Below are 26,889 nucleotides of genomic sequence, written 5' to 3' on the forward strand. Positions count from 1 at the left end.
AATCGAATAATAATAATAATAATAATGAGGATAACGAGTTCATGATAAGTGATGATAAGTTCTTTGCAAGTTATTTGCGATTCTCACATGAATGATTGATTGCATTAATTACGTTTAAAATGATTAATTAATCAGTACCTAATACACCTAATTATTATGATTTATACATTCGTTTTTTTTTATGTATCCTCTATAAATTAAAACTGTCAGAAGGCTTGCTAGGTGTAGTATAATTAGCTGGAAAGGCATGGGATGTGTTCAGTGTACTTGCGTGTATTTCTTTTGCCGTTGCATTTTCATATTCTGACTGCTTTTTTGTTAGTTTAATGGTTAAACGGTGGTTCATTTTTTTTAACAAATTTATAAAATAAAAGTCTAACGGAAACCGTCGTGATGACGCTTCTTTGACGTTTCCATGGAAACAGGAGGGAGACTTGATTCACTCGCTTCTGGAATGTTTTCTTTGAAGTTACTCCCCTCGCTGATATTCACCATTTAATACCCGGTGAAGTGTACAGCTTGTTAATTCAAGCAGAAGCCTGCATCAGAAGGTACAACCAACTACCTGACTTCACTGCATGAAACGTCTTTAGCGGTTAAGGTTCAGACAGGCCTTTATGTGTAGTTAGCTAGATAGCCGGCTGCTAATCAGAATGACCCAACAAGGAGCTGCGCTGCAAACCTACAACAACGAGCTTGTCAAGTGTAAGTAGCCAGATATATCATTTTGCCGACAGGGGAACTTTCATTTCCTTTTCAATTTTTACTTTCTTCTGGTTGTATGTGGTTCTTTGCAGCTAGTCTCAGTCACATTAGCTTAGAAATAATCAAAAAACTAGTTTAAAAAAATCTAATTCATGTTCATCACGTGCCTTTGTTCCTTCACATTAATAACCTCACTGCTTTTAGCAAAGAAGACATCTACCCATTAATAAGAAAGATCAAATTGATGTCTTTTCTTGTCTAGGGTGAAACACCGATAATCCTTTTAATTAGATTGAGTGGATTCAGAAAGTATTTGAACACGTGTAACGTTATCAGGTAAAGTCAGAGTTCCTACGGCCATGGAAAACCGGGAGAAGTCATGGAATCTTAACATGACATTTTTCAGGCCTGGAAAAGTTTTGGAAAAACAGAAAAACCCACAAAGTTTTGGAAACGTCATGGAAAACAGCTATCTGTATACTTGAATAGGTTACTTAACGTTACTTTTTTTCTGTCCTTGGTCAATCACATACACACACATTATTAGTGCGGCCAGTATAAGATTCTGACGGTATGATAACCTTGGATAAAAATATCACAGTATTGGGATTACTGCTCTAAAATATCTATATTTGTAAATCTCTGGGTAAAAAACAAAAACTTTATCCCCTTTGAAAACAATATATTTTATTATTTAAAAGATTTAAAATATTTTGTAACAGTAAACATGTCAGGCTGAATAATTCAAATGAATCATCGACTTCTGCTGTCTTCATATGTTTCAAAAACACAGATTTCTTTACAATTTAAAATGACATCTTTTGATATGTTTTCTGCTGGAAATACTGTTGTCCTAAAAAAAATGGAAATAAGAAATCTTACACATACCTTAGTACCGGTATTACAGAAAATTTTGGCGGTTTTAAAACCTTAACTTTTCAAAACCGCGGTATACCTTGAAAACGGTTATCGTCCCATGCCTATTGCATATGTAGACATTGCATCTTGGAAAGTCATGGAAAAGTCATGGAATTTTAGTAGTAAAATGTGTATGAACCCTGTAAAGTCTTTGAATTAGGTTAAATGTCGAACTGCTAGTCAGTGTTTCACACTTTCACACATGTGTAGTTCATCACTTTAAACTATGATCTTAACACACCGACATTTGACAATAAGGTAATGTAACATAATTTGTCTTCATTTTGAAAAGCATAATATGTGTTGATTAAACATTCTTCTAACATTCAGGTTTATAGAGACTTTTTTAAAATACTGTGAAATTCCCATTTCAATTTATGTTGATTTCTATAGATGCTTTTACAATGAAGATTGTGTCAAAGCAGCTTAACATAGTAGTTGTAGTAAATTGAAACTGTGTCAGTCCAGTTTTCAGAGTTGAAGTACAGTTCAGTGTGGTTTAAATTTCACTGCTGAAAGTCCAAATGCTGAAGAGCAAATCCATCGATGTGCAGCACCACGAGTCCCAAACCAAGCAAGCCAGTGGCAAGAAACAAACTTCACCATTTGACGAAGTGAAGAGAAAAAAAACTAGAGAGAAACCAGGCTTAGTTGGGCACAACCGTTTTCTTCTCTGGCCAAACTTCTTGTGCAAAGCTGTAGTCTAGGCACCAGAGGCTGGAGAAAGCTGGACGCCCATCATGGAGAAAGTTGCAGGTGTGAGTAGGTCACTGGCGGGTGATCAGGCTGGCCCACGGGATCAATGCAAAGACTCATCTGTCACTGGTTTTTCAGGAATCAGTCTCACACTCTCCACCCCTCCATGACCACCACAGCATCAGCTCATGAAAGGGCCTGGTCCAGGATTATGGATACCTTGGCATCATTTCTTCACAGGTTTTGGATCGCATCAATGGCACTGCATAATCTCTAGAGGCCTCGGGATGAGTATGCCCAGGTGGAAATGGAGAATATAGAAAATAATTAGCGTAGCTGTGGTTATAAACTATTTTGTTACCAGCCGTTTTCAAAATTTCTTCCGCTGTGCACATTCTTAAACGTTATAAGGGCAAAAAAAAATGTATTCAGAATATGAGTTTTGCTAGTTCGTTGTCATACTCCAAGCAATCCAATTTAAACCAGTAATTAACAAGCTATCACATGGCATACAGGGTGCAGGTCAGAAAGGGAATACAAACTAGGTAGGAAGATGACCACATACTGTCAGCTGGGGTTTGTTCTGTAGCCAATTGAAAAATATATTTCTAAAGGAGGCTGATAATATCTGATTACTACTTTTTTCTTCAGGAGAAAAGTCTTTTAAAGTTATCAGAAATACAGTGAAAATATCTTGGCTCTGTTAAACAACACTTGGAAAATATTGAAATTATTGTATATATTGATATTAATTATAATAACTTTACCTTCAACTGTCTATTAGTGAAAGAGGGAGTGTGGATAGATGTACAATTGTGTACACATTCATTGGCGATTTTGTGCATGCACATCATTTTTACATCAGCCTCAGCCCTGGTTCTTTATTGCATGAACCAGCAGGAGAAAGTGCTGAGCAAGCATTCCTCTGCCATTTATATACACTCCCTCTCTACTATCACAACATGAATGTAAAGCAACACAAGAAAAACATGGACATGGGCTGAAGCTGCCTAGTAGGCTTGGGCGGTATCTGAATTTTGATACCGTCAAACTTCCTCCCTATTTTATATCGGTATACGGTATCACCGTGCATAATCAAAAAAATTATGACGCAAGGCTTAGACAGCGTCGCCAAACTCTTGGCTTGTGCCTAAACCATTCATAAACTGAATACCGTAGGTGCGAGGTATTTCCATCGCTCGCGGTCACCTTTTTGTTGCTCAATTTGCAAATTGCCTCGTCCGTATTTACCACCTCACCCTTCTCGTTTGGTCGAAACCTGAAAAACTGCCAAACTGCAGAAGTTGTGTTGTTTTTTACGAGACCAGGTCACTTGGTCCGCAACTCGCCATCTTCTCTCTTTCTCCTCCACGCTGTCCCGTGATGACAACCACGCATACCCTTTTTTGGGCATTAATTAAATTATATTTAATATTTAATCCTTGTCTCCTACATAAGGGAATTGTTTTTATGACGGTATAATTGTAATGATACCGTTGCTATTTTTAGATCCTGCGGTATACCATTTTACTGTATTACCGCCCAAGCCTACTGCCTACCAATTTCAAATGATGGCCTCTTTCATCCCTCATTTTCCTCAGGTATAGAGGAGCTGTGCTCTAAAAGAGAAGATCTGAACCGGCTGATCCAGCAGGAGGAGGCAGAAAAAGCTCGTCTGCAGCATGACATCCGTGTGCTAACAGAGAAGCTAAGTCGTGTAAACGAGAGCCTGGCCCACCGTCTCAGTGCTCGTGCTGAATTTGACCGCACCATTGCGGAGACGGAAGCTGCGTATATGAAGGTATGGAAACAATCTAACAAATTAGACAATATCTTCATATTCTTCTAGCTTTATTAATATTGCATAAGTGAGAACTTTATAGTGAAAAGGATTGGATTTTATTTAATTTTTCTGCAATTATGTGATAACCAGTTTGCTAAACCCAGTGCCAGCCTCTAATGAATTAAACTTGTACAGCCTTTCTGAAATAAATGGATAATTAATAAGTTACTGTTTAAAATAAGAGGTCACCATTATTTTGTTGCTTTTCGCTTTTTAGTTACCATAGTTACTAGTGCTTCACTATATTGGAAAAATCTAACATTGCGATTATATTATTCTGCGATTTTTATATACTGTGAAATAAATGCAATATCTCCAGTTGAATATCTCTATTTAGAAAGAATTGATCATTTTAGGGGGATTCTCTAAGAGAGTGCATCTGCATAAAGTCTAGCAAACAATCTGTAAATACAATAAAGAAAAAATACTATTAAAATGAACAGTATTTTATCATTTTCTGAGTCCTAACAGTATTCAGGTACAGTAATTTTATAATAAAAATATATATATTTAAAAATTATTCGGTATTAAAGTTACAAACAGTGCATTTTTTGAATGCTTTTAAAATCATAAAACTGTCACAGGCCTCAAAAACAGATGCAAATAAAAAATTATAAAATAAACTCAACATTGCATATCTTGCGATGTGACCATTGCGAATGATCACATTGCGATATTGATGCTAAAACAATATACAGTGCTCAGCATACATGAGTACACCCTTCACAAATCTGTTTTTTAAATTCATATTTTTAATAAGAAGCTGTTCAATATTATATTTCTGCATATACATTAGATTAGTCAGTCCAAAAGAATTGTATTAGGGTGATGCGGTGGCGCAGTGGGTAGCACGTTCGCCGCACAGCAAGAAGGTCGCTGGTTCGAGCCACAGCTGGGTCAGTTGGCATTTCTGTGTGGAGTTTGCATGTTCTGCCCGTGTTCGTGTAGGTTTCCTCCATGTGCTCCAGTTTCCCCCACAAGTCCAAAGACATGTGGTACTGGTGAATTGGGTATGCTGAAATTGACCGTAGTGTATGAGTCTGTGTTTAAATGAGTGTGTATGGATGTTTCCCAGTGATGGGTTGTGGCTGGAAGGGCATCCGCTGCATGAAAAACATATGCTGGATAAGTTGGCGGTTCATTCCGCTGTGGCGACTCACAAATATAATACTAAAATATACAGTTGATCAAGACAGCCAATGTTTTGAATTTCATCAAATAAAATGTGATTAAAATATACTAGAATAATGTAATGTAAATAAATAAAATTGTGTAAGATATCAACAATAGTTTTAGACCGAATGACAAAATATACGTGTCTCTTGGTCTCCACCTAAACAGTGGATAAAATACTGACTGTCATTAACTGATCTCCACACATTCCAGACTGAGGACTGAGAGATGAAAATAAAGGATATAAAAAATGCTGAAAGAAGGCTGTTAATCGCTGTACACACCAAGCACGAAAGTGATAAATATCATTGGGTATCATTCACTAATGATCATGTTTATTTTTCGTATTTATACACAGATTTGACCTTCACACAAAAAACTTTCCACCTAACTGACAACACATGGTTAGGCTTAGCTTGTTCTTAAAATTGTTTTTCTGTTACTGAATTTGGAGTTTTATATTACCCCCTGTAACCAACAGATGTCCTCGGTGTGCTACTAGTGCCTTTAACTAGTGAATACAGTAATAAGTCTAATCAAACAGTCAATTTAGCAATAGCAGTTAGTGTGTTGGAATAAAAACAACACAAATTATTTTCCCCTGCATTTACAAAGGCGGTAACACAAAAGACACTAAAACTGTAACTGAAAACCTGAGGAACGTTTATTGTTTACTTCAATTTGGAATCCTGACTTGCATATGTATTCATGTATGTATTTGTTAGCATCATTCACCATAGTTTAACTGGTTGTTTCCAAGATATTTTAACATTATTGGAAAATAGAACATCAAGTAGAGCTTTTTTCACAATGTCATCTGTAGCTTTAAATTTATTGTTTATTTGTTGGAAGAAAAAAAACATTCTGAAAGAGATCCCAATGGCATAATTTCTCTAAATCTTTTTCGTTATAGATGTAGTCTGAACTAGGGGTGCAAGATATTGGAAAAATCTAATATTGCAATATTTTATTGTTCTGCGATTTTAAATATTGCGATATGAATACAGTTTCACAAGATATTTTGAACAGCTATTTGACAGTTTTCTGGGGAGTATTCGGGTACAGAAACTGAATAATCACAATGCAAAAAATGGTTTCTTACTTTGCTTGGTCTCATATCTAGTCCAAATATATAAAAAAAAGTCTTAGATCGAGTAAAGATATTATTTTGTTTTCAACTTCAGAAGAAATAAAGCAAAGTTGAGTTTTTTTTTTTCTTAAAACAAGCTATATTATCTGCCAGTGGAGTAAAATAATCTTGTTTTTGCTTTACAATGTGCACATTTGGATAAAAAACAGGACAATTTCCAAGTGAAACTTTTTTTTTTTCTTTTGCATAAATCATATGCAGTTGAAGTCAGAATTATTAGCCCCCCTGAATTATTAGCCCCCACCCTGTTTATTTTTTTCCCCATTTTCTGTTGAACGGAGAGAAGATTTTTCTAACAGATTTCTAAACATAATAGTTTTAATAACTCTTTTCTAATAACTGATTTATTTTATCATTGCCATGATGACAGTAAATAATATTTGACAAGATATTTTTCAAGACGCTTCTATACAGCTTATAGTGACATTTAAAGGCTTAACTAGGTTAATTACGTCATTGGGAAAGTTATTGTATAATGATGGTTTGTTCTGTAGTTTATCAAAAAAAATATAGCTTAAAGGGTCTAATAATTTTGACTTTAAAATGGCTTTTGAAAAATTAAAAACTGCTTTTATTCTAGCCGAAATAAAACAAATAAGAATAAGAAACAACTTTCTCCGGAAGAAAAAACATTATCAGACATAATGTGAAAATTTCCTTGCTCTGTTAAACAACATTTGGAAAAAATTCAAATGGGGCTAATAATTCTGACTTCAACTGTAAATAAGTAAGTAATTAAATACAGTTCTTTAGCTCCTAGTAAACTAAAATCCAGACTCAACATTGCATGTCTTGCGATGTGACTATTGCAGATGCAATAAATTATTTTTAGACCTCTTTATCATTATCTTAAAGCTTCCGAAAAGAAGAAATAAGTTGAAGTATTAGATGAATTATGTGGTAATGGGGTGAAGATAATAATAGCTTTTATTTTGGTAAATCTTATAAATATCTACATATCTAAAATTGTAGAAGATCATCGATTTCTAAAATATTCAGACCAGCCTGTCTGGTACCATCAACCATGCAGTGTACAAAATCAGTTATTCTTCCTCATTCTGATGCTCAGTTTGTCTTTACAATGACTATGCTAAAATCCACTTCCTGCCATGTGGTTGACTGATTACATATTCAAGAAGTTGAAAAGCCTGCAAGTTCATCTTTTTTCCACAAATGATGTGTCCGACTAATTAGACTAAATAATACCACCAAAGTAGCAGAGCAACATGCAGAGGTTTTTTAGAAAGACATGATTTAGTGGTTCACTGTTCGTGATTGTGCACTGGAAGATTCTGAGAGTTATTTCAGCATGTTAATGTGCTTTCAACTGAAACAGTATATTGAGTAGGGGCGGAGCTTTTTTGTGCATTATTCTTTCATAGCAAACAATGGTAAGAGGTGCGTGGTTAAGAATGTCAATATAAAGTTGCTATAATAGTGTGGAGGAACTATGAAGTCAATTTGTATGCGAAAATACGGAAGCAAGTTGGCGCTTTAGCGGTTCCCTCGTCCCAAAGTCAATGGGTTTTTTGAATGAGATTTCGGTTAAATGGCTTAAATAAGGTTCATGGCTACCACAAACTTAAGATACTTTCACGTTTTATTCTACAACATAAAACACATCAGTTACATCTCATTCTTGATTTTTTTTTTAAATTGGTTACGCTTCTTTAAAAAGACAGTTGCTATCAAGTTGCTTAATGTCGGAGACATTATACGTCAGTGAGCTGAACTGATCTAGAACGCAGCCTGCTTTAAATTTACAGCTTGCGTTGTTCATTTGGATTTGTCGGTTATTGGTTAAGTATTTTCTTGAATAGTACTTTATAGTTTGTAGTATTTTTCTAATTAGGTATTTATATTGTGTGTAGATAATAACTTGTAGAGGCCGTCATGACAAATTTTATTTTAATAAAGCTATTTTATGTATATACTGCTTACCATAGTGCACCATGTCTCTTTCCTGCTTTCAGTAATGTAAATGTCTGAATAAATTAGTAAATATATATGAAAATTTACTGACATTTTAACGGATAATTTAACAATAACATGTATTAATGATTTTTCATCTGAACAAATTTTACAGAATGCCATACCTGCAATATTTACACTCACCTTAAAACTTATAGCATATGTGACTGTATGGGCTGCTTTTCACTGTAGTTCCTGACAAAAAAGAAAATTCAATGTTCTTTATCCATGATGGGATTTGCAGGCATTTAATAGACTTGCCCCTCAGTTCTGTCATCTATGAAAAAGAATATGGGATTTGTAATTGACAGCCACAGCTAGGTTTTCAATAAGGCTGTATGCACATGGGCAATACACATCTTTAAATATGTCTTATAAGACTAATATGTAGGCACATTTATAAAACATACAGCATGGGTTTTAAAACTTCTACAACAACTGTAAAGCAAAACAAATGTATTTCTCACAGGAAAACTATCCTAAAATCACATAGGTCTATAAATTTTGATCTAAAAATTGTTTATATTATAAAGTGTGGATTGTAATATAATAAATTGAGAGAGTAACTTGTTATCATGGACCATATTTTTATAAATAAGCTTAAAATGTTGTCTGTTGCAGGGTGATGTTGACGTAACAGGCGAGTGCCCTGAACTCTGTGTAGTCCGTTTATAGCCTAATGTTAGCTTTTCAGTTGTTGCGTTTGCATTTAGGACCCTAAATTGATAAACATATTATCGTATGAGGATCATCTGGTTGAACAAGCAGTGTAGGTGTAACGAACTGTGTTTGAACACAGAGCTTATTTGAAATCTTCGAAAAGTCTATGGGAAAATCCTTTGGGGGATTTTATCCCCCCAAAAATTTGGAGATTTTATCGAGGGGACATTTTATGCTAGCAGCTGATTGGCCTACAAGGTGATGTCATAGTTCCTCCACTCTATGGAAGTGCTCAGATTGATGTCAACAGAAGGAGAGCCACTCCAAATAGTCAGGCTTTGATTGAAGATTACCAAAACAAAGCATTTTCAGTGAATTAACTTGCACATAATTATTCACCTTATGAGAAAAATAAACTGTAAATTTTGATTTCACACGGACTTTAAGTCTAACTGAAGACCAAGACTAACTAAACCCTTTCTACATGTTTTTCTTAGATTCTTGAAAGCTCGCAGACACTTTTGAGCGTTTTGAAGAAAGAAGCGGGGAATCTGACCAAAGCCACTGAACCAAGAAGCAGTAAAGATCATTGATTTAGTCCTGAATGTTCGCGTCCTCTTTGTCCTTTCATTTGTTTATGTTCAATTCATCTCCTCTCTCACCTTTTTCTCTTTTCTTTCCTTTCCTTTTTCACCACACAACATCAGAATGTTTCTTCTCATCCCTATCAGGAAGCTCTGTATGTGCAGTGTATAGATTTGTAATTATGTTTTGATACATATTAGTGTTTAATGTAAAGATTTTATTTAAATATTTTAATAAAGATAACATTAAAAAATTGCATCTCTGAATAATCTCTGAATTAATGTCTGATTATCAGTAATATCCCAAGACAAAAACACTCCACACGCTTTCGATCTGTTTATTGAACATTTCCTTGTTTGACATTTTTCCCCCCACTCTGAATTAATCAAATACAATTATTGTATTTAATATTCTCTTGATGCGAAAACAGAAATGATGATAAACAAAAGCTTTGACATACAGTACATCAACCATCAGAGCAATGAGCAGCTTGACTGGAGTTATAGGAACTAATGAAAGCACTTCGAGTTGCATTACATTTTGTAAGACACAAAAGCAATAGTTCCCAACCCTCTAAACGTCTAATATACATCCCTCGAGAATATTTAATGTGTGCTAGAACATCTGGAGGATCTGTTGTAGACTGGGGTGGTGAGCAGAATGCTGAAGTGACATACTGAACTAGAATGGAAGTCTGAATTCCAACACTTGGTGAAATAGCCTTCTTTTATTTCTCTCTTGCATAAATGTGACCTTAATTGTGACGTGTGAGTTCAAAGACTAAGTAATCAGTGAAAAATTGGATTGTTTTTAACGATCTGTCTTATACAGCGTGCTTCTTTAAAAGTTTGGGATTTTTAAAATGGTTTAATTCAGGGGTCTCAAACTGTCGGCCCGCCCTCCTCCTCCCTCTACCCCGCATCTAACGTCAAAAATATTAGATTCGGCCCTCCAAAACATGTTTTTGAACCATTTGTTGTGCAGTCGCGTCTAGCCACTTGTGGTTTTGACCTGCCATCTAGTTGAAATTTAAAGTACTGCATTCAGATTAGTTTTACTTTCATTTTCTGTCAGTGTAGGTCGAGAGTAACACGTATGTGTTTTAATTTTGTGGCTGATTTAAACAATAAAATGTCCGTAAGTGCTCTATTTTTACTAAAGCTCTATTTTTGTAAATATTCAAGTGTCGTTTGATTATTATCAGTTTTATACCACTTGTATTTTTTTGTACAAACACCTCTTCATGGCTTACACGTTATGCTGGTGGTGTAACAAATATGATCACTTTGCTAATATTTGATTCAAATGGTCTCATTTAATAGATTTTCCTCATATGCTTCTTAAGGTTTGCTTAAAAACTATGTACATTAGTCTAATTGTACTGCTGGTTGAATTGGACTTGTTAAAGTAAATGTGAATATGTAAATACTTTCCCCCTCTTTGTTGTTTTACAAAAAAAAAAGATATTGAGAAGAACAATTGCCAGTAAAGTGATTAAAGTTACCCAAACTGCTTTCTGCTGTTCTTACGCTATTGGGACAATACAATTGGTTAGGACAGAATAATAATTATCATACCTAGTATTTTCATAGCAATTTAAACTACCCCTTCAATATGTACAACAAGAAACAAAAATATAGAGTTTTGACTACATATACTCTGTGGAAGAATGACTGAGTGTGTGTCTGATGCTTGGCCATACACACAACAACCACAGATATATTTCAGCAGCTGATGTGTGACACAATAAAGGTGCTGATTTGCATTATCAGTGGTGACGGGTAATGCTAATAAAGTCTAAATTATGTCTTTTCCACTTTTTTTCTTGTGTTTGAATGTTAAAATAGCCCTCCTATGAATTGTCAGTCATTAAAATGTCACCCCCCCCCCAACCCCCCCCCTGAGTTTGAGACCCCTGGTTTATTTGTTTTAAAAAAAATACAAATATTTTAAGTGCAAACTTGATACTTAATTCACAATTTTTATAACAAAATAAAACTGAACACATCCACTATTGATCAATTTAACATACTGTATAACTAAACATTCTTTTTTTTCAGTAATATTATTTAAAAGAGCATCTTACTGACCCCAAACTTTAAATGGTAGTGCGTTAAGTTAAAACAATCAAAACAGGATGGCCAATTGCAGCTGATGTAGACATGCCAGATATTAAAACTTGAATTAATCCAATCAGAATGATGTGCAATGTGAAGAAAACCAGTGTTTTCAAAAGAAAACAGGCAACTGGTGCTTTTTGTCAATGCTTTGCTGGTCACAGATCTCAACTGCTTTAAATGACAACATCCAAGTGATATTAGATTCGTAAAATCAATTAGGCGTAATTTCAACCAAGAGGAAGATCTCCAGCTGTCAAATGTGACTGCGTGAGGTGCAAAATCAAGCAAAACAAAGACAGTGCAAATGAATGAATACAAACGCATAGGACTGAGATGTAATTGTCCTAACAACACACATGTAACTTTGTACATGATGTTAAATGATTAAAAAAAGAGATCCTGAAGCACAGCAGTGCTACTGTTTGCCCTTTGATTAAAATTAATAAAAAACAGATAAGATACATGGAATAAATTATGAAAACTGCCTGGAGTGTACAATCTATACATCAATACTGGTATGAGAGGCTGAGGAGACACAGGAGGAGATACGCCGGAGCCGTTTATTAGATTACACACACTTAAAGTCAGTTGGCATTGTGTGTATGTAGTCCAAATGTTTCGCGCACACACAGGCAGCTCAAGCATAGAGCGTGCCCACTCACAAACCCACAACATAATTTTTGCTGACTGCAAAACCCATTCGTACTGCAAGAACATTCGGTTTAAAATACGTAAGGATATAACTGAAGCATGATTATGGACAAACTGGTGTGTTTGTTGGTAACACCAAGCTTAAAATGGCTAAAACACATGTAGGTCACTGCATAAATCTCACAAAACTTGTCAAGAACATTCCCAGCTCATATTTCACCCTAAAAGTAAAAGATGGATACATGTTACTAAAAACGGCGGTAATTTATGCCAAATATATTATTACTATTATTATTATTATTATTATTATTATTGGGATAAAATGTAACCTGGGTATGGCTTCACAGATTTATTGACAACTGCATTGGTAATCTCAAATGTGACCAATTGTGATTCAGGTTTTGTTGGAGTTATAAATTAATTCTCTTACCATGAAAACAAATCAAAGCAAAATGGATGTTATTACCAACCTAATTGACTAATAAAGAGCTGCTCCTAAAAACAGATCTAGAATCGCTAAGTCAACACTAACATGTTGTTAGTATTTCCACTGTGTAATATATCGGTCTGCATCAAATTTGTCTACGATGAACAAAACACAGACATACAAACAGAGCAAATGATACTAAAGTGAAGGAATTCTGTCAAAACAGACCTACACATGCACATACATACAAAAAAACATCACAAAGAACAAGGTTTGTGGCACCCTTTCACCAATCATTCTTTAAAAAGTCACTTATTTAGTTTTTTTTAATCACTTCACCCTTTTATTGTCCTCGTTCTGAAGTCCCGTAACACTCTCAGCTTCTCTTCCTACTGTAAGGACAGTCATTCCCTCTTTTAGAAATTTGGTCACTTTCATGAGGTGAGTATTACATACATAGAGGAAGTATGTTATTTAAGAGTGGAAAGGCTATTCAAGCCGGTAAAAAATGTCCATCACAATCGAAGCGGTGGCAACAGGACAGTTCTGCTGTTGACGTTGATGGCGTACAGACACAGATATATGGAATGTATGTTTGCAGTGCTGCTTGCTACTGGTCCCATTGTCCTGGAGGATGTTCCTTTGCATCCAGGTTGGTGCTACCAGGCAGTGGTTGGTCCCGTTTCTTCCAGACATCTGGAAGGTTTAGAAGTAGAGGGCTGGTTCACTGCTGAAGTCTGATAAAGAGGAGCTATCAGCAGGTGTGAGCTGTGAATAAAAATGAGAGGAAAGTTAAAAGGCGAATACTATAGTAAAATGTTGAATTAATGGATGCACTTCCTCCAAACTAGGGCTGCGCGATATTGGAAAAAACTGACATTGGAATATTTTGTTTTTCAACAATATACATTGCGATATGAAACAGGGCTGTGCGATTTGGGGAAGATATCTAATTGTGATTTTTATATATTTTTTTTTACTTATTTATTTATTTATTTTGACAGATATTGCGATTTTTGATTTGTGATTTAATTTTGTGGACATAACATACAGAGGAATGAAATGTTGTGTCTCACAGAACCACGGTGCAACATAAATTAATTATTAATACAAACACAACACTGGACATAAGAGCTATTTTTAAAAAAATCTATGCATAACTAACATATACTATAAGATACTTAACTATACACATCAGACCAGACCCGGATTAAGAATTCAGAGGCCCCTGGGCACAATGTCTTGTAGGCCCCCTACCTGGCCGCACCTTTATAGTTGAATGAAAAAAAAATTAAGATTAATATAATATTTTTTAAAATAAAATTATTCTATAATGTATTGCCTGCATTTTTTAAAATAAATGATATACAGTATATATATATTTCTAGTCTACAAAGATTTAACTTATTTTTAAAGCATTTAAAGCACAATTTGAAAAAAAAAATACTAATAAAACTAGTGAAAATTAATGGATTTTAATATACTTGTTCAAGTTCACAGAAGCAGTACTAAAATATATATTTAAGGATATTTTTATTTTATAACTTCTACAAACTTATAATGCATATGATTTAGATATAACACATCTCCAATTCAGTTCTATAAATTGGAGTCTTTTATAATATACACACTTATTAATGATTCCTACTTGTCCTCGTGATGAAGAGTAAGCAAAATCTGATATGTAGTGGGGGAAAAAAGAAGACGTGTTCATCAGATGCTGGTTTCGAACCGGGTTCATGATTGATCGCGTCAAACATGTTGCCATGCTCTTTACGAGCTATGCCACTCACATTGCTGTTGGTTGCACTCTTTAGTTATGTTGTCTCTGTTGCTCAAACAGTGATGGGGGAGAATCACTCAACTAGCTTATTCCAACAAGGTGCGCTATTTGCACTTAGCCTAAATAAACACTCCAAATCTGCATTTTTTTTCCCATTGCAGGGGCCCCAAGTTCACACGGGCCCCTGGGCCTGTGTCCATAATGTCCATTGGTTAATCCGGCCCTGCATAATACTATACAAGTACTTTTACATGAGACTGAACAATGTTGTGCAGGATATTGTGCAAGAGGTGTATTAAAGGTGAATATTGTAAAAAAGAGTTATTTAAGGTTTAATGTTGTGCAAAAGAGTTATTTATGGTGTATTAATTGTTTTTATGTTTCATGTTAAACATGAAGGCAGTGTGGCACAAACAGTAGCTCAACTTCGCAAAAAAATATTTCAGTTAATATTTAGCTTTTATTAAAGCTCTTAATTATTTATTAACTTCAAACTAGATTTTTGGTGTTAATCATACAAGTGAGAGAAAAAAGTGCTTTATATTATACTTGTCTGGTAAGTCTTTTGGCAGCAGTTGGACACAAATGTTTAAAAAACAAACATAAAATGGGACTTGGTAGTTAGGCTTGGGTAGTATCCGAATTTTGATACCGTCAAACTTCCACCTTATTTTATCTCAGTATACGGTTTTACCGTGCATGATAAAAAAATTATGACGCAAGGCTTAGACAGCGTCGCCAAACTGTTGACTTGTGCCTAAACCATTCATAAACTGAATACCACAGGTGCAAAGTATTTCCATCGACAACTGAATTTTTTTAAGTTCAATCTACTTAAATTTGTAAAAACTACTAATTTAACTTAAATCCTTCATGTTGTCCAAACACAAATTGATTGTGTGGAACCCAGTATTTCATCACCTTGGAATTATAAGGTTCTATCTGCGTTCTGAATGATTTTGAGATATTGAGCTTCAATGTTTTTGCATTCCATAGCAGACAGTATGTGTGTAACATTTGTTTTTTAAATAAAGTCTTAAAATGTAAACAACTTATAAAAAAACATCCCATAATGAAAATAAGTCATTTAATAAGAATATGTCAATAACTCAATTTTGACAAAAATGTCTGATAGAACCTTATCATTCTAAGGTGACAATTTTTTTACAGTGTATGAAGTGGTAGAGAGCTCTCCGATTTCATCTAAAAATTTGTGCTCTGGAGTTTTTTAACAAAGGTCTCGGGGGATTGGAAAGAGTGACTATAGTGGAACAGTGATTTGAAATTGAAAAGTTTGGTCATCTTCAGTCTAGTTCTCTAATAAACAATAATTATGCGTCATCTTCATAAATTCAAAGTGCCTATAATCAATCTGCGGTTTCAGACAGCAGCCAATAAGGCAACAGCTTTATCAGCTAATTGTTATCAGCTAATTGTGTTATGATGAGAAAAAGTAGTCAAGCTTCCTGAGTTACAAACAGATGATCTGTGCATTTTTGCTGGCTGGTGACAGCTAACGCTCATGAATTGGTAATTTTTAGGTTGGCTAACACTGTTAATGTTGCCTACTGTTGTTGAACTAAATCTCAAAATGACTCCATTTTTCATACTATGCATACAACGACTAATCCTTGTTTTGTGTGTGCACATGCATACTGGTTTAGTTACACTTTTGAGGCTTTAGTGGTCTATATGCACAGCTATTGTTTTTCAGCCAATGATAAACTTCCGGTGAAAGGTTTGTGAATATTTTCAATTTTATAAGGTTCGTTTTACTGCATCGATGTTGTAATGCAAGTCAAATACAATCTGTTAAATAGTCTTATGCATTTATTTCGTTGTTCAGGCGTAAAAAAAAATAATGGAAAAACGTTTAAATGCAGGTACCGTCATTAGCAGCAGGCTGGCGCAGAAACTTCATTGAGAATACTGGGGTAAAATTAATTTCCATATTATAAAGACATGGCGTGGAAAAATGAAATCTAATGCAGTGCTTCTTGTTTGGTCTAATACCCACTTTATATCTTATTTCAGCCAAGCAGTGAAGATCGCTGTTTTTTTAAAGAAATCTCAAACACGGCAATTTTGAATGGGATGAGAATTCACCGGAAGCCCTGGGGCTGGTTGGCTGAAAATGAAAAGTCTGTGTGCATATACCATATTGTCCTCACTTATAGTAAGATATCAAAATGACCCACTAGTGAGGACATTTCACTGGTCCACACTAAATAAAAGTGCATATAGATTGGCCAGAATATATTTTTATTAGTATCTAATTTTTGGCACTTGTTTCTATGAGGGTTGGGTTTAGGGGTGGGCTTAGGTTATAGACCGTATCATGCATGATACAAAAACAATGGACGTCTATGTAATGTCCTCATCAAGTCAGTGAAACAAATCGGTATGTGTTGTTTTGTACTTGAAAAAGGTAGAAAGCAGTGTTGGGGTAAGTTATTTTTGAAAGTAATGCATTACATTATTGAGTTACTCCCCCAAAAAAGTAACTAGTTGTGTTACTTGAAAAAATGAGTTACATTACTTTTGAGTTACTTTTATAACCTGATTGAACCTTGATCACTTTCAGAACTAGTTTTTTTTTATTATTATTATTATTATTAAATAGAGGAGCTCTGCAATGAACAACACACTGTATAACCTTTATTTACCTTTAAAAAACACAACTTCCTGACCCCAGAGCTCTACATGCCATATATACAGATTAATGAAAGTTTAAAGCAATGTGTTTGCTACTTTTCTATTATTTGTCTTAAGTAAAATCACTGTCTATTGAGCCTATAATCCCCATTTCCTTTTCTTTGATGCGTTCAAAATAATGAACACATTCTCTCATTGACTGCGTGATTCATTGTAGCTACTTTCATTTTAATTCAGCAATTTATTTTTTAAAAGCTAATTAATTAAACTAAAAAGTAACTCAAATATTATTTCTTATTTTTTTTAAGTAATGCATTACTTTACTCATTACTTAGAAAAGTTATATTACATAACTCGCATTACTTGTAATGTGTTACCCAAACACTGGTACACTACCCACAAGTAAATATCTGCCCTTTATTGATAAGCAATAATGAATAACGTAAAACATGTAGACTACCATTTAAACACTGTATACAGAAATGTTATCATGTGTACTGCCATTTTGGCATTGATATTTTAAAATATTCTGCATTCGTTTCGTAACAAATGGATCACTATTACATTTGAAATATTCATAATAATTCATTAAAATATAACTTTCTTTGATTTTAATGTTTTAAAATGTAATTTAAGAATTGAGAAAACATTCTCATATGCTTTCTTTTTCCTTCGGTTTACTCCCTTAGTCCCTTTATTCACAGCAAAACGAACCGCCAACTTAGTATGTTTTACACAGCAGATGCCCATCCAACTGCAACCCAGTACTGGGAAACACCCATACACTGTCACATTCACACATATACACTATGGGCAATGTAGTTCATTCAATCCATGTAGTTCATGCCTCCACTGAGGCACTGTGCTGCCCTTCTTATGCTTTATTTTATATTATTATCACTCTTCAAAATGAGATATTAGTTAACTCATTTTCTTTTCTTGTTTGTAGTTGTAAATACTAAATCCATGATTTCCTTGCCTATGCATTCCATACACACAAGAACAATATTTTAAGGAGCTGAATATTATTATGTCCTTCCCTATAAAGTCAGGTAAGTAACCGCCGAGAATACACAGCAGCAGAACATGCAGAAGAGAGTCTTTTGAACGTACACTACAGCTGTGCATATGATTTTATGTCTTACCATGACCTCCTCTGTAGGCTGTGAAGTATCTTCTGAAGTAGACTCATCAAGCTTGTGTTCTTGCCAGGCGTTAAACTCTACTGAGTGTTTGGGTGTATAACTGGACAGATCTGAGGACATAAGGAGAAAGAAATCATTACTCTACAGAGCCATAGCAGAATGAAAGTAAACATCATATTAATATATTTAAATAAGGACACAATATGAATCAATATTGTTACGCTTTCATAATGTACACTTTTCCCTGTATACTTGTATTAATTATTCATTGTGTCGTTGTTATTTGACAACTAACCAAAGGCAATAAATGTAACTGCATGACTGTCCAGCAGGTGTCAACATTGCTCAAATCAAGACCCATGAAGAACTTCAGCATGAATAGAATCATACTAAATACAAGAAACAGATCACAAATTGCTAAGCATTCGACACTGAAAGCGATAGTTGACCCAAAAACTGAAATTCTGTCATCATTTACAGCCTTCACATGTGTGTTTCCTCTGTTAAACACAAAATAAGATGGTTTTTTTTTAATGTTGGAAAGCTGTATCCATTAGATTCTATAGTATTTGCTACTCTCAGTACTGTATGGGCAAAATAAAAGTATCATTTCACACCATGTTCTATCATTAATTTTGTGGTGTTACAAAATACAGTGTTTAGCATATACGAGTACACCCCTCATTTAATATCAGATTTTCTATAGGATGCTTTACAATATTATATTTGTGCATATACATTTTATTAGTCAGTACTGAAGCCAAATCAGGAGCTAATCGAACAAAATATGTTACGATAACGATCCAAAAATGATTAGCCCAAATGTGTGTGCTAGGGAAAAATATTAAATAAATGTAAAAAAAAAAAAAGAGAAAAACCAAGAGAAACACAAATTATATACTAATGTAGTTACTAAAGTGACAAAAATATTATTTTAATAAATATATCTGTTTAATAAACAGCATCAAAATATACCTGAAAAAAGTCTTGTCTATCCAAGTTTTAGGAGCATCAAATAATAACTTGACTTCTAGTTTATCATTTAGTATCAGAAGTGGCTTATATGAAAGGCAAAGGCCTCTAGATTACGCTTATATGACCAAAATAAAATATGTTGATGGCTTTTTGGTGCTTTAAGACAGTAAGGTCTGACTTTGCTTAGATAAAAGTCTTGTCACTTAACAGAAATAATGTAGAGTATCTACATTAGTCATCTGGAATGGCAAAGAAAGCGTTCCTGCAGGACTCCCAGAGTTCAAGATTATTTGGATTCATCTTCAATGCCTCCTCCTTCATCTTACCCCAGACATGCTCAATAATGTTCATGTCTGGTGACCGTGTTGGCCAATCCTGGAGCACATTGACCTTCTTTGCTTTTAGGAACTTTGATGTGGAGGCTGAAGAATGAGAAGGAGCGCTATCCTGCTGAAGAATTTGCCCTCTCCCGTGGTTTGTAATGTAATGAACAGCACAAATGTCTTTATCTCAGGCTGTTGATGTTGCCATCCACTCTGCAGATCTCTCGCACACCCCAATACTGAATGTAAACTCAAACCATGATTTTTTCTTCACCAAACTTGACTGATTTCTGTGACAATCTTGGGTCCATGTGGGGTCCAATAGGTCTTCTGCAGTATTTGTGATGATTGGGATGCAGTTTAACAGATGATTCATCAGAAAAATCTACCTTCTGCCATTTTTCCCAAATGATCAACTGGAAGTCAAGTTATTATTTGCTGCTCTTACAATCAACGACAAGACTTTTGTCAGGTAGGGTGTGACCTATATTCACTGAGAAATGGGTCAAAATGCTCCTTTTCAAAATGAGGTGTACTTTGCAATCTTAAAAGTACAATGTTTATATTTTGCATTTTATTTAGTGATATTTTTCTGTAATCATACCTGTAATCATTCGTTTTTTAAATAATTTGTTTAATATTTATTTTATATTTCTACATTTTTAATCTTTATTCGAACATTCGCCCTGAAGTTCGAAATAAAGTACATTTTAGAGTCGATACTTTAAAAATGTAAAAAAGAAATAGTCCTTTTTACATGTAGTCAAGATCTTTTGTCTTATCACCCAGCCCTGGAACCACTTGAGAGTGAGTAAATATTGATGAACTGTCCCTTGAACTAGGCTTGCACGATATTGGTAAGATCTAACATTGCAATATTTTTATGCTAGCTTGAGAAAGCCAGCATTCTGTTATCCTACTCTGTCCTTGAAAACAGACATATCTCCTCCTAGGCCGATCATGCTACAAGGCAAAAATTTGGCCAAAAAGTGTCACCTGCATGCAAGATTGTTGCTATATCTCCTCATGCTGATAAGATTTATAGTTTTTGTATAAAATAATGTGAAATATTACATTTTAATAAACCCGGCAAATAAAAAAAAAAAAACTATACAACCAAAAGTTGTGTTATGCACTGCAGACTGTTCAGAGTATAAATAATTTTAAATGTCTCTGGAATCCCAGTGTACCCTAGCAAATGCCTAGTAACCACTCAGAACACTCTAGCAACCTCCTAGCTATGCCTTACCAACACCTTAGCAACCACTTAGCAACCGCTGTGCTTTCTGCAAACTGTCTTTGTGTCCCAGTGCAGTCACATCAGTGACAACATCAAAATTCGTTAACCAACATTAGATTCTATTTTTTTTCTGCGATATATATTGCGATATGAATACAATTTGTATGTTATGTTAAATAACTATTTGGAAAAAAAATTATCATTTTAGATAGATTGGGATGATTCTGTAAAGCGGTGCATAAAATATGATTAAAGAGAAATTCCATTAACAAATTAAATAAACAGCGTTTTATTGTTTTCCGAGGAACCTCAAAACCTTATTCGGGTATACAGTAATTGCACAATCAAATGAAAAACAATACTGCATAGTCTTTATTTTATAAACAATTCAATAAAATTTAGTTATTCATTTGCCAAAGTTACAATTTCATATGCCTGAATGATTTTAAAACCCTCACACAAGCTATGTTTCCATCCAAAGATAATAAAGCAGCGTTTCCATCCAGGAGAAGCTGCGTGAATTTTCATTAAATTAATTACTTGCACTTCAGAAGATAGTATGCTGACCTGAAATGAACATGTGGTGGCATTTGAAAGTTTGAGACGTGGAATACAGAAGCTCTTGACTAAAAATGACCAAAATAATATTTCAGATGTTTTACAATGTGCTCAGCCTGCTGGTTTGTCCTTTCACACACATTTTTATCATCACATGATCTCTTATAACAAAATCACATGACTTTTTTTAATGCGCATTCTGGAATTTGTTCTGTAAAAGTGTTTCCATCATGGTTTATGCGCATCTTTTCTTATTGAATAAAAAATGTATAAAAAAATGTGCATGTGTTTTTTATGCACATTTTCAAATCTTGACGTTTCCATTGACCGTTTTTTTATGTGCATATCCAAAATGCGCAGAAAAATAAGTGGATGGAAACATAAACCCTTTTTACACAGTAATACCGGTAAATATCTGGGAAGTTACCGGAAAAAGACCATTCACACATCCATTCCAAAATACCGGTAAATTCTGACATCATTAACCAGAAATCACCTCTAAACGGCTGCGCTTGTGTTTGTAAACATAGAAGGGGTCGGGCTTTTGTTAATGATTTTGATTTTTACTTAAAGCTTTAGCATTCGTGCAGCTGCTTGTCCCAGAGACATCCAAAGGCTGAAGCGCCAACCGCAGCTAAATGTTCACACATTTGACTACATTACAAATTCTGTGGATGGATAAGTATTGTGAACAACTTCGATGAAAACATATGGAGGAACACTTTCACATGTCGAGATGGACATAACATGTGTGTGTGCTAAAGCAACTAAAGCGGAGCTTAAAGGTAAACAAACAGAGGTTTATCATAAGCAATTTAATCGATAATTTTTTACACAGTTGACATTAAGAAGGAACATAGAAACGTTATCTGACTAACATCTAGCAGCTAAATGTGTCTGGAAAATTTTATTTTCATAAACAACCGCGGATGTGAGTGAGTCTGAATGTTCTGATTGGCTGGAGTAGACATCTCATGTCAGCGTGTTCTAATCGTGAACACACTCTTTCTGGCAATCTTCCTTCTGCGTTCACACAGCGCAGCATTCCAGCAAATTACCGGTAATGTTACAACTTCTCTTTCAGGGAAATAATCTAATAATAATTTTCTGGCTAATAAATCTGACTTCAACTGTATTGTGCAGCCCTACCTTGAACTTCTAAGAGTTGCATCACAAAAGCTGATAGTGATATACAGTGATATACATTTTAGACCAAATTCATTGATTGCACATCACTACAATCTCATAATCCCATTTTTTCATTGCACGTCTTTAGCAAATCCTGACCATTTTTATAATGCCAAAAGAGGGTTTACGCTGGCACAAGCTGTTAATCTGGCCATCGGTTCGTAAATATAGTATGTGAATTTCCTGTTCATCTCATCCATGGTTTCTGCGCTTTCCTCCCATTGTCTATTTCCTGTCATTCTTCTGGACTTACTCACCCGTGGAGTTGCTGGAGTGAGTGGGTGAGCTGGTGTAGCTGGCGCGAGGAATGCTTATCCTCCCTGTAATGATCCCTCCATCATCTTCTCCTCCTTTTTCTTCAGCTTCCTCCTCGTCCTCTCCGCTGTCCCATGCGCTGCCCTCAGCCGGGTATTCGAAGGTACTCTGCAGACTGGACTCGTTGAAGGATATTTTTAACTGTGGTGAATGAAGTCAAAGAACAGTTGGTTAGAATTCAGACCAGCATTGCATGTGAACTCTTTCATCACTCTTTTAAGTTAAAGCGGGATAGTTTGATTTCTTTAACATTTCTGAGACATTTCACGTGTATTAGATTTGGTGTTGTTTTTGGAGAAATATGAACTTTCAGATGATTCTATAATGTGTCAAATATTAAGGTGTGCAAATACATGTACAGCGCTATGGAACAATGCCAGGTCCAAACCAAAACAAATATATGTTTTGCGAAACTTAAAGGGATAGTTCATTCAATAGACTGGCTATTTACATTCCCTCAAGTGTTTTTAAACCTGAGTTTCTTTAATTCAGTTGAATACAGGAGACGATATTTTAAAGAATGCTGAAAACCCATTGACTTTCATAGTAGGAAAAACTTTACAATAGTAGTCAATGGTTACAGGTTTCCAACATTTTTCAAAATATCTGTTAAAAGGTTTGGAACAAGTGAAAAATGAGTAAATAATGACAGACTGTTTACATTTGTTTTTGCCTCTTCACTTTGTCAACGTTAAAGTTTTTTCCCTCGCCACTGTTGCCACTGGCTTGCTCGGATCGGGACTTGTGGAGCTGCACATCGATGAATTTGCTCTTCAGTGTTTGAACTTTTAGCAGTGAAATTTAAACCACACTGATCTGAACTAAACTTAACTTCAACTCTGAAATCTGGACTTTACTAGAATTATGTTAAGCTGCTTTGACACAATATACATTGTAAAAGCGCTATATAAATAAACATGGATTGAATTTAATTGAATTTGAGGTGAACTAACCCAGTTCTTTGCGCTTGATAATTATGTACATCCAGGATAACAAACTGAAATGTTTTTTTAACTACGCAATAATGCAAATGAATGGAAAACGTCTGTCAAAAAATTAAGCATTAACAGACAACAGTGTCCTTATTGTTTTATTTGGTTCTCCTTACTAAGTCAGACATGGTCATAAATGCAGAAATGTCAATCCATGTCAAGAAATTCAAGTGATCTAAGAGCAAACGTATGGAAGTATACTGTAATATTTTGAAATATAACACAGCATTGAACAATTACCATATTTATACACCATTATTATTATCTTAGGTTCATTTTTATATTAAGTGTCTTTAGAGTCTACTACCATTTAATCATCTGATACAAAGAACTTATTGTGTACGTTGTTATTTTAAATTGTACTGTAAAAAATAAACAGCTGACCCTTCCCTTTAAGTCGCCGTTAATCCAAATAATACATTAACATGAACAAAAACAGGTAGCACTTTACATAAGGTTGTATTAGTTAATGTTAGTTAATGCATTCACTAACACAAACAAACAATAAACAATACATTTATTACAGAATTTGTTCATGTTAGTTAACCTTAGTTAATGAAAATACAGTCAATTATTGTTAGTTTGTTAACTCACGGTACATTCTTTTCGGCTTAGTCCCTTTATTAGTCTGGGGTCGCCACAGCAGAATGAACCGCCAACTTATCCAGCATATGTTTTACGCAGCGGATGCCCTTCCAGCTGCAACCCATCACTGAGAAACATCCATACACACTCATTTACACACATACGCCAGAACAATTTAGCCTACCCAATTCACCTATACCACATGTTTTTGGACTTGTGGCGGAAACCGGAGCACCCGGAGGAAACCCACACCAACACAGGAGAACATGCAAACTCCACACAGAAATGCCAACTGACCCAGCCGGGGCTCGAACCAGCAACCTTCTTGCTGTTCTTGCGGTTGTGCTACCCATTGCGCCACCATGCTGCCCGGATGTTAATAATGCATTAGTGAATGTTGAACTATGATTAATAAATGCTGTACAAGTATTGTTCATACTTAGGTCATGTTAGTAAATACATTAACTAATAAAACCTTATTGTAAAGTTTAACTGTCACAATAACCAGCGATCCAGGCTTGTAGATCCCTGGGAATCATTCACTTTTACACAGGACTACAAATATGTCACCATATGGACTACAAATCCTGTCATGCACCACACACACCTGTTCCCGTTTTCCGCTGATTGCTAACACACCCACACACACACACACACACACACACACACACACACCTGAAGCTGTTCAGAATGGATTACATGGACTTTAAAAGCAGCACAGACACACACACTAGTTGCTGAGTCTTCTGTAATGGGAAGGGACGCTGACAACGGAGTTGCGGATCCAACATACAGATACAGATGTATACAGGGTCCAGAGTCGAAATCAATAAACAGGCGGATGGTCAAAGACAGGCACAAGGGGGTCATACACCCACAGTGGGTCAGGGGGCTCTGGTTCAGGAACCACTGGCATTTCAGCTGACCCTAGTGGGTCAGGATGCTTTGGTTCATGGAGCACTGGCAGTTCAGCTAACCCCAGTGGACCAGGAGCCTTGGGGGCATATGAACTGCCAGTAGATCCTGAATCAAAGCCTCCTGACCCACTGTGGTTAAATGAACTGCCAGTGCCTGCTGAATCAAAGCCTCCTAACCCACTTGGGTTAAATGAACTGCCAGTGTCTCCTGAACCCAAGCCTACTAACCTACTGGGGTTAAGTTCACATTACAGTGACCCCCTCCCCAAAAAAGAACATGCTACCTAATAATTCTTGATGTATTCACATAAAGATGCATGCCAGAATTTCTGCCATAATTGACACATCTGTTTTATTGGCTTTTATTTTAACAGAAACTGTCATTTCTTTATTGCATGTTGTAGTTTAGTAATAATATTTATAATGTATTAACATCATTGTACATAATACATAACCACAAGAATATGTGTCAATTTGTGGTCCCTATTGGGAGTTTTCTGGGTTCCGGTTCACCCAAAAATGGAAATTACATCACCATTTACTCATTTACACCTTAGCGATTCTTATTAATTTCTTTCTACTGTTGAAAGATATTCTGAAAAATGTTGGATAGAAATCAGCCATTTACAGCCACGACAGAAACAGAACTGCAATGCAAGTCAAGGGCTATTTTTTTCCAACATTCTTCAGTTAATTTCCTTTCCTGTTCAACAGAAGACAAACTCAAACAGGTTTGGAACAAGTGCGGATGAGTAAATTATGACTTTCATTATGGGGGTTTTCATTCTATTTAATGATGTTATATCAGAGTTGAGGAAGATCTCAAAAGTGTCACCTTGAATCCTTAAAGGGCACCTATTTTACCCCTTTTTCAGGATTTAAGATAAGCCTTTTGTGTCTTCAGAATGTGTCTGTAAAATTTCAGCTCAAAACACCCATCAGATTGTTTATTTTACCTTTCAGAAGTTTGTAATTTTCAGCTCTGATACACATGTTTGTCAGAGTGTGCCTCAAACTCTGGCTGCATCAGATAAACAGCACAGTGACAGACATGAAGGAAGCAGATCCCATGTAATGTTTTTGAGAAATATTACAGTAAGAACTTTACCAATGATTATTTGATGCATTTGTTGTGGAGTTAATTCAAGACTTTCTGCCACAATGTGTCACACAATGTCACTACAAAGTTCACGCACACACACAGCGCGTGCGTTTAACTTTGCACTGTTTTTGCATGGCAAATATGACAGGATACATGTTAATATCCACTGCTGTATGGATATTCGTTATGTTAATGTACAAAATAAACCTGAT

At 35.2% G+C, this 26,889-nt stretch overlaps 2 protein-coding genes across 2 annotated transcripts in view; one reads left to right on the forward strand and one right to left on the reverse strand.

Annotated features, from left to right (window-relative positions):
* Nucleotides 1-414: 414 nt before the first annotated feature.
* On the forward strand, nt 415-9,927 carry ssna1 (Sjogren syndrome nuclear autoantigen 1). Its single transcript, XM_056457031.1, has 3 exons — nt 415-705; nt 3,921-4,120; nt 9,614-9,927. Exons 1-3 carry the CDS (start codon nt 654-656, stop codon nt 9,707-9,709), a joined length of 348 nt encoding a protein of 115 aa, XP_056313006.1. The 5' UTR covers nt 415-653; the 3' UTR covers nt 9,710-9,927.
* A 2,435-nt stretch (nt 9,928-12,362) lies between these two features.
* tprn (taperin) overlaps nt 12,363-26,889 on the reverse strand; it is a 41,452-nt gene continuing 26,925 nt past the window's right edge. The window contains exons 2-4 of the mRNA XM_056458445.1: nt 23,024-23,222; nt 18,483-18,592; nt 12,363-13,667 (exon numbers count right to left, since the gene is read on the reverse strand). Coding sequence (XP_056314420.1) covers nt 13,605-13,667; nt 18,483-18,592; nt 23,024-23,222 — 372 coding nt within the window. The 3' untranslated portion in view covers nt 12,363-13,604. The remainder of the gene's footprint in view (nt 13,668-18,482; nt 18,593-23,023; nt 23,223-26,889) is intronic.

The sequence above is a fragment of the Danio aesculapii genome, chromosome 5 (genome assembly GCF_903798145.1).
Source record: "Danio aesculapii chromosome 5, fDanAes4.1, whole genome shotgun sequence".
In the NCBI taxonomy this organism is placed as follows: Eukaryota; Metazoa; Chordata; class Actinopteri; order Cypriniformes; family Danionidae; genus Danio; species Danio aesculapii.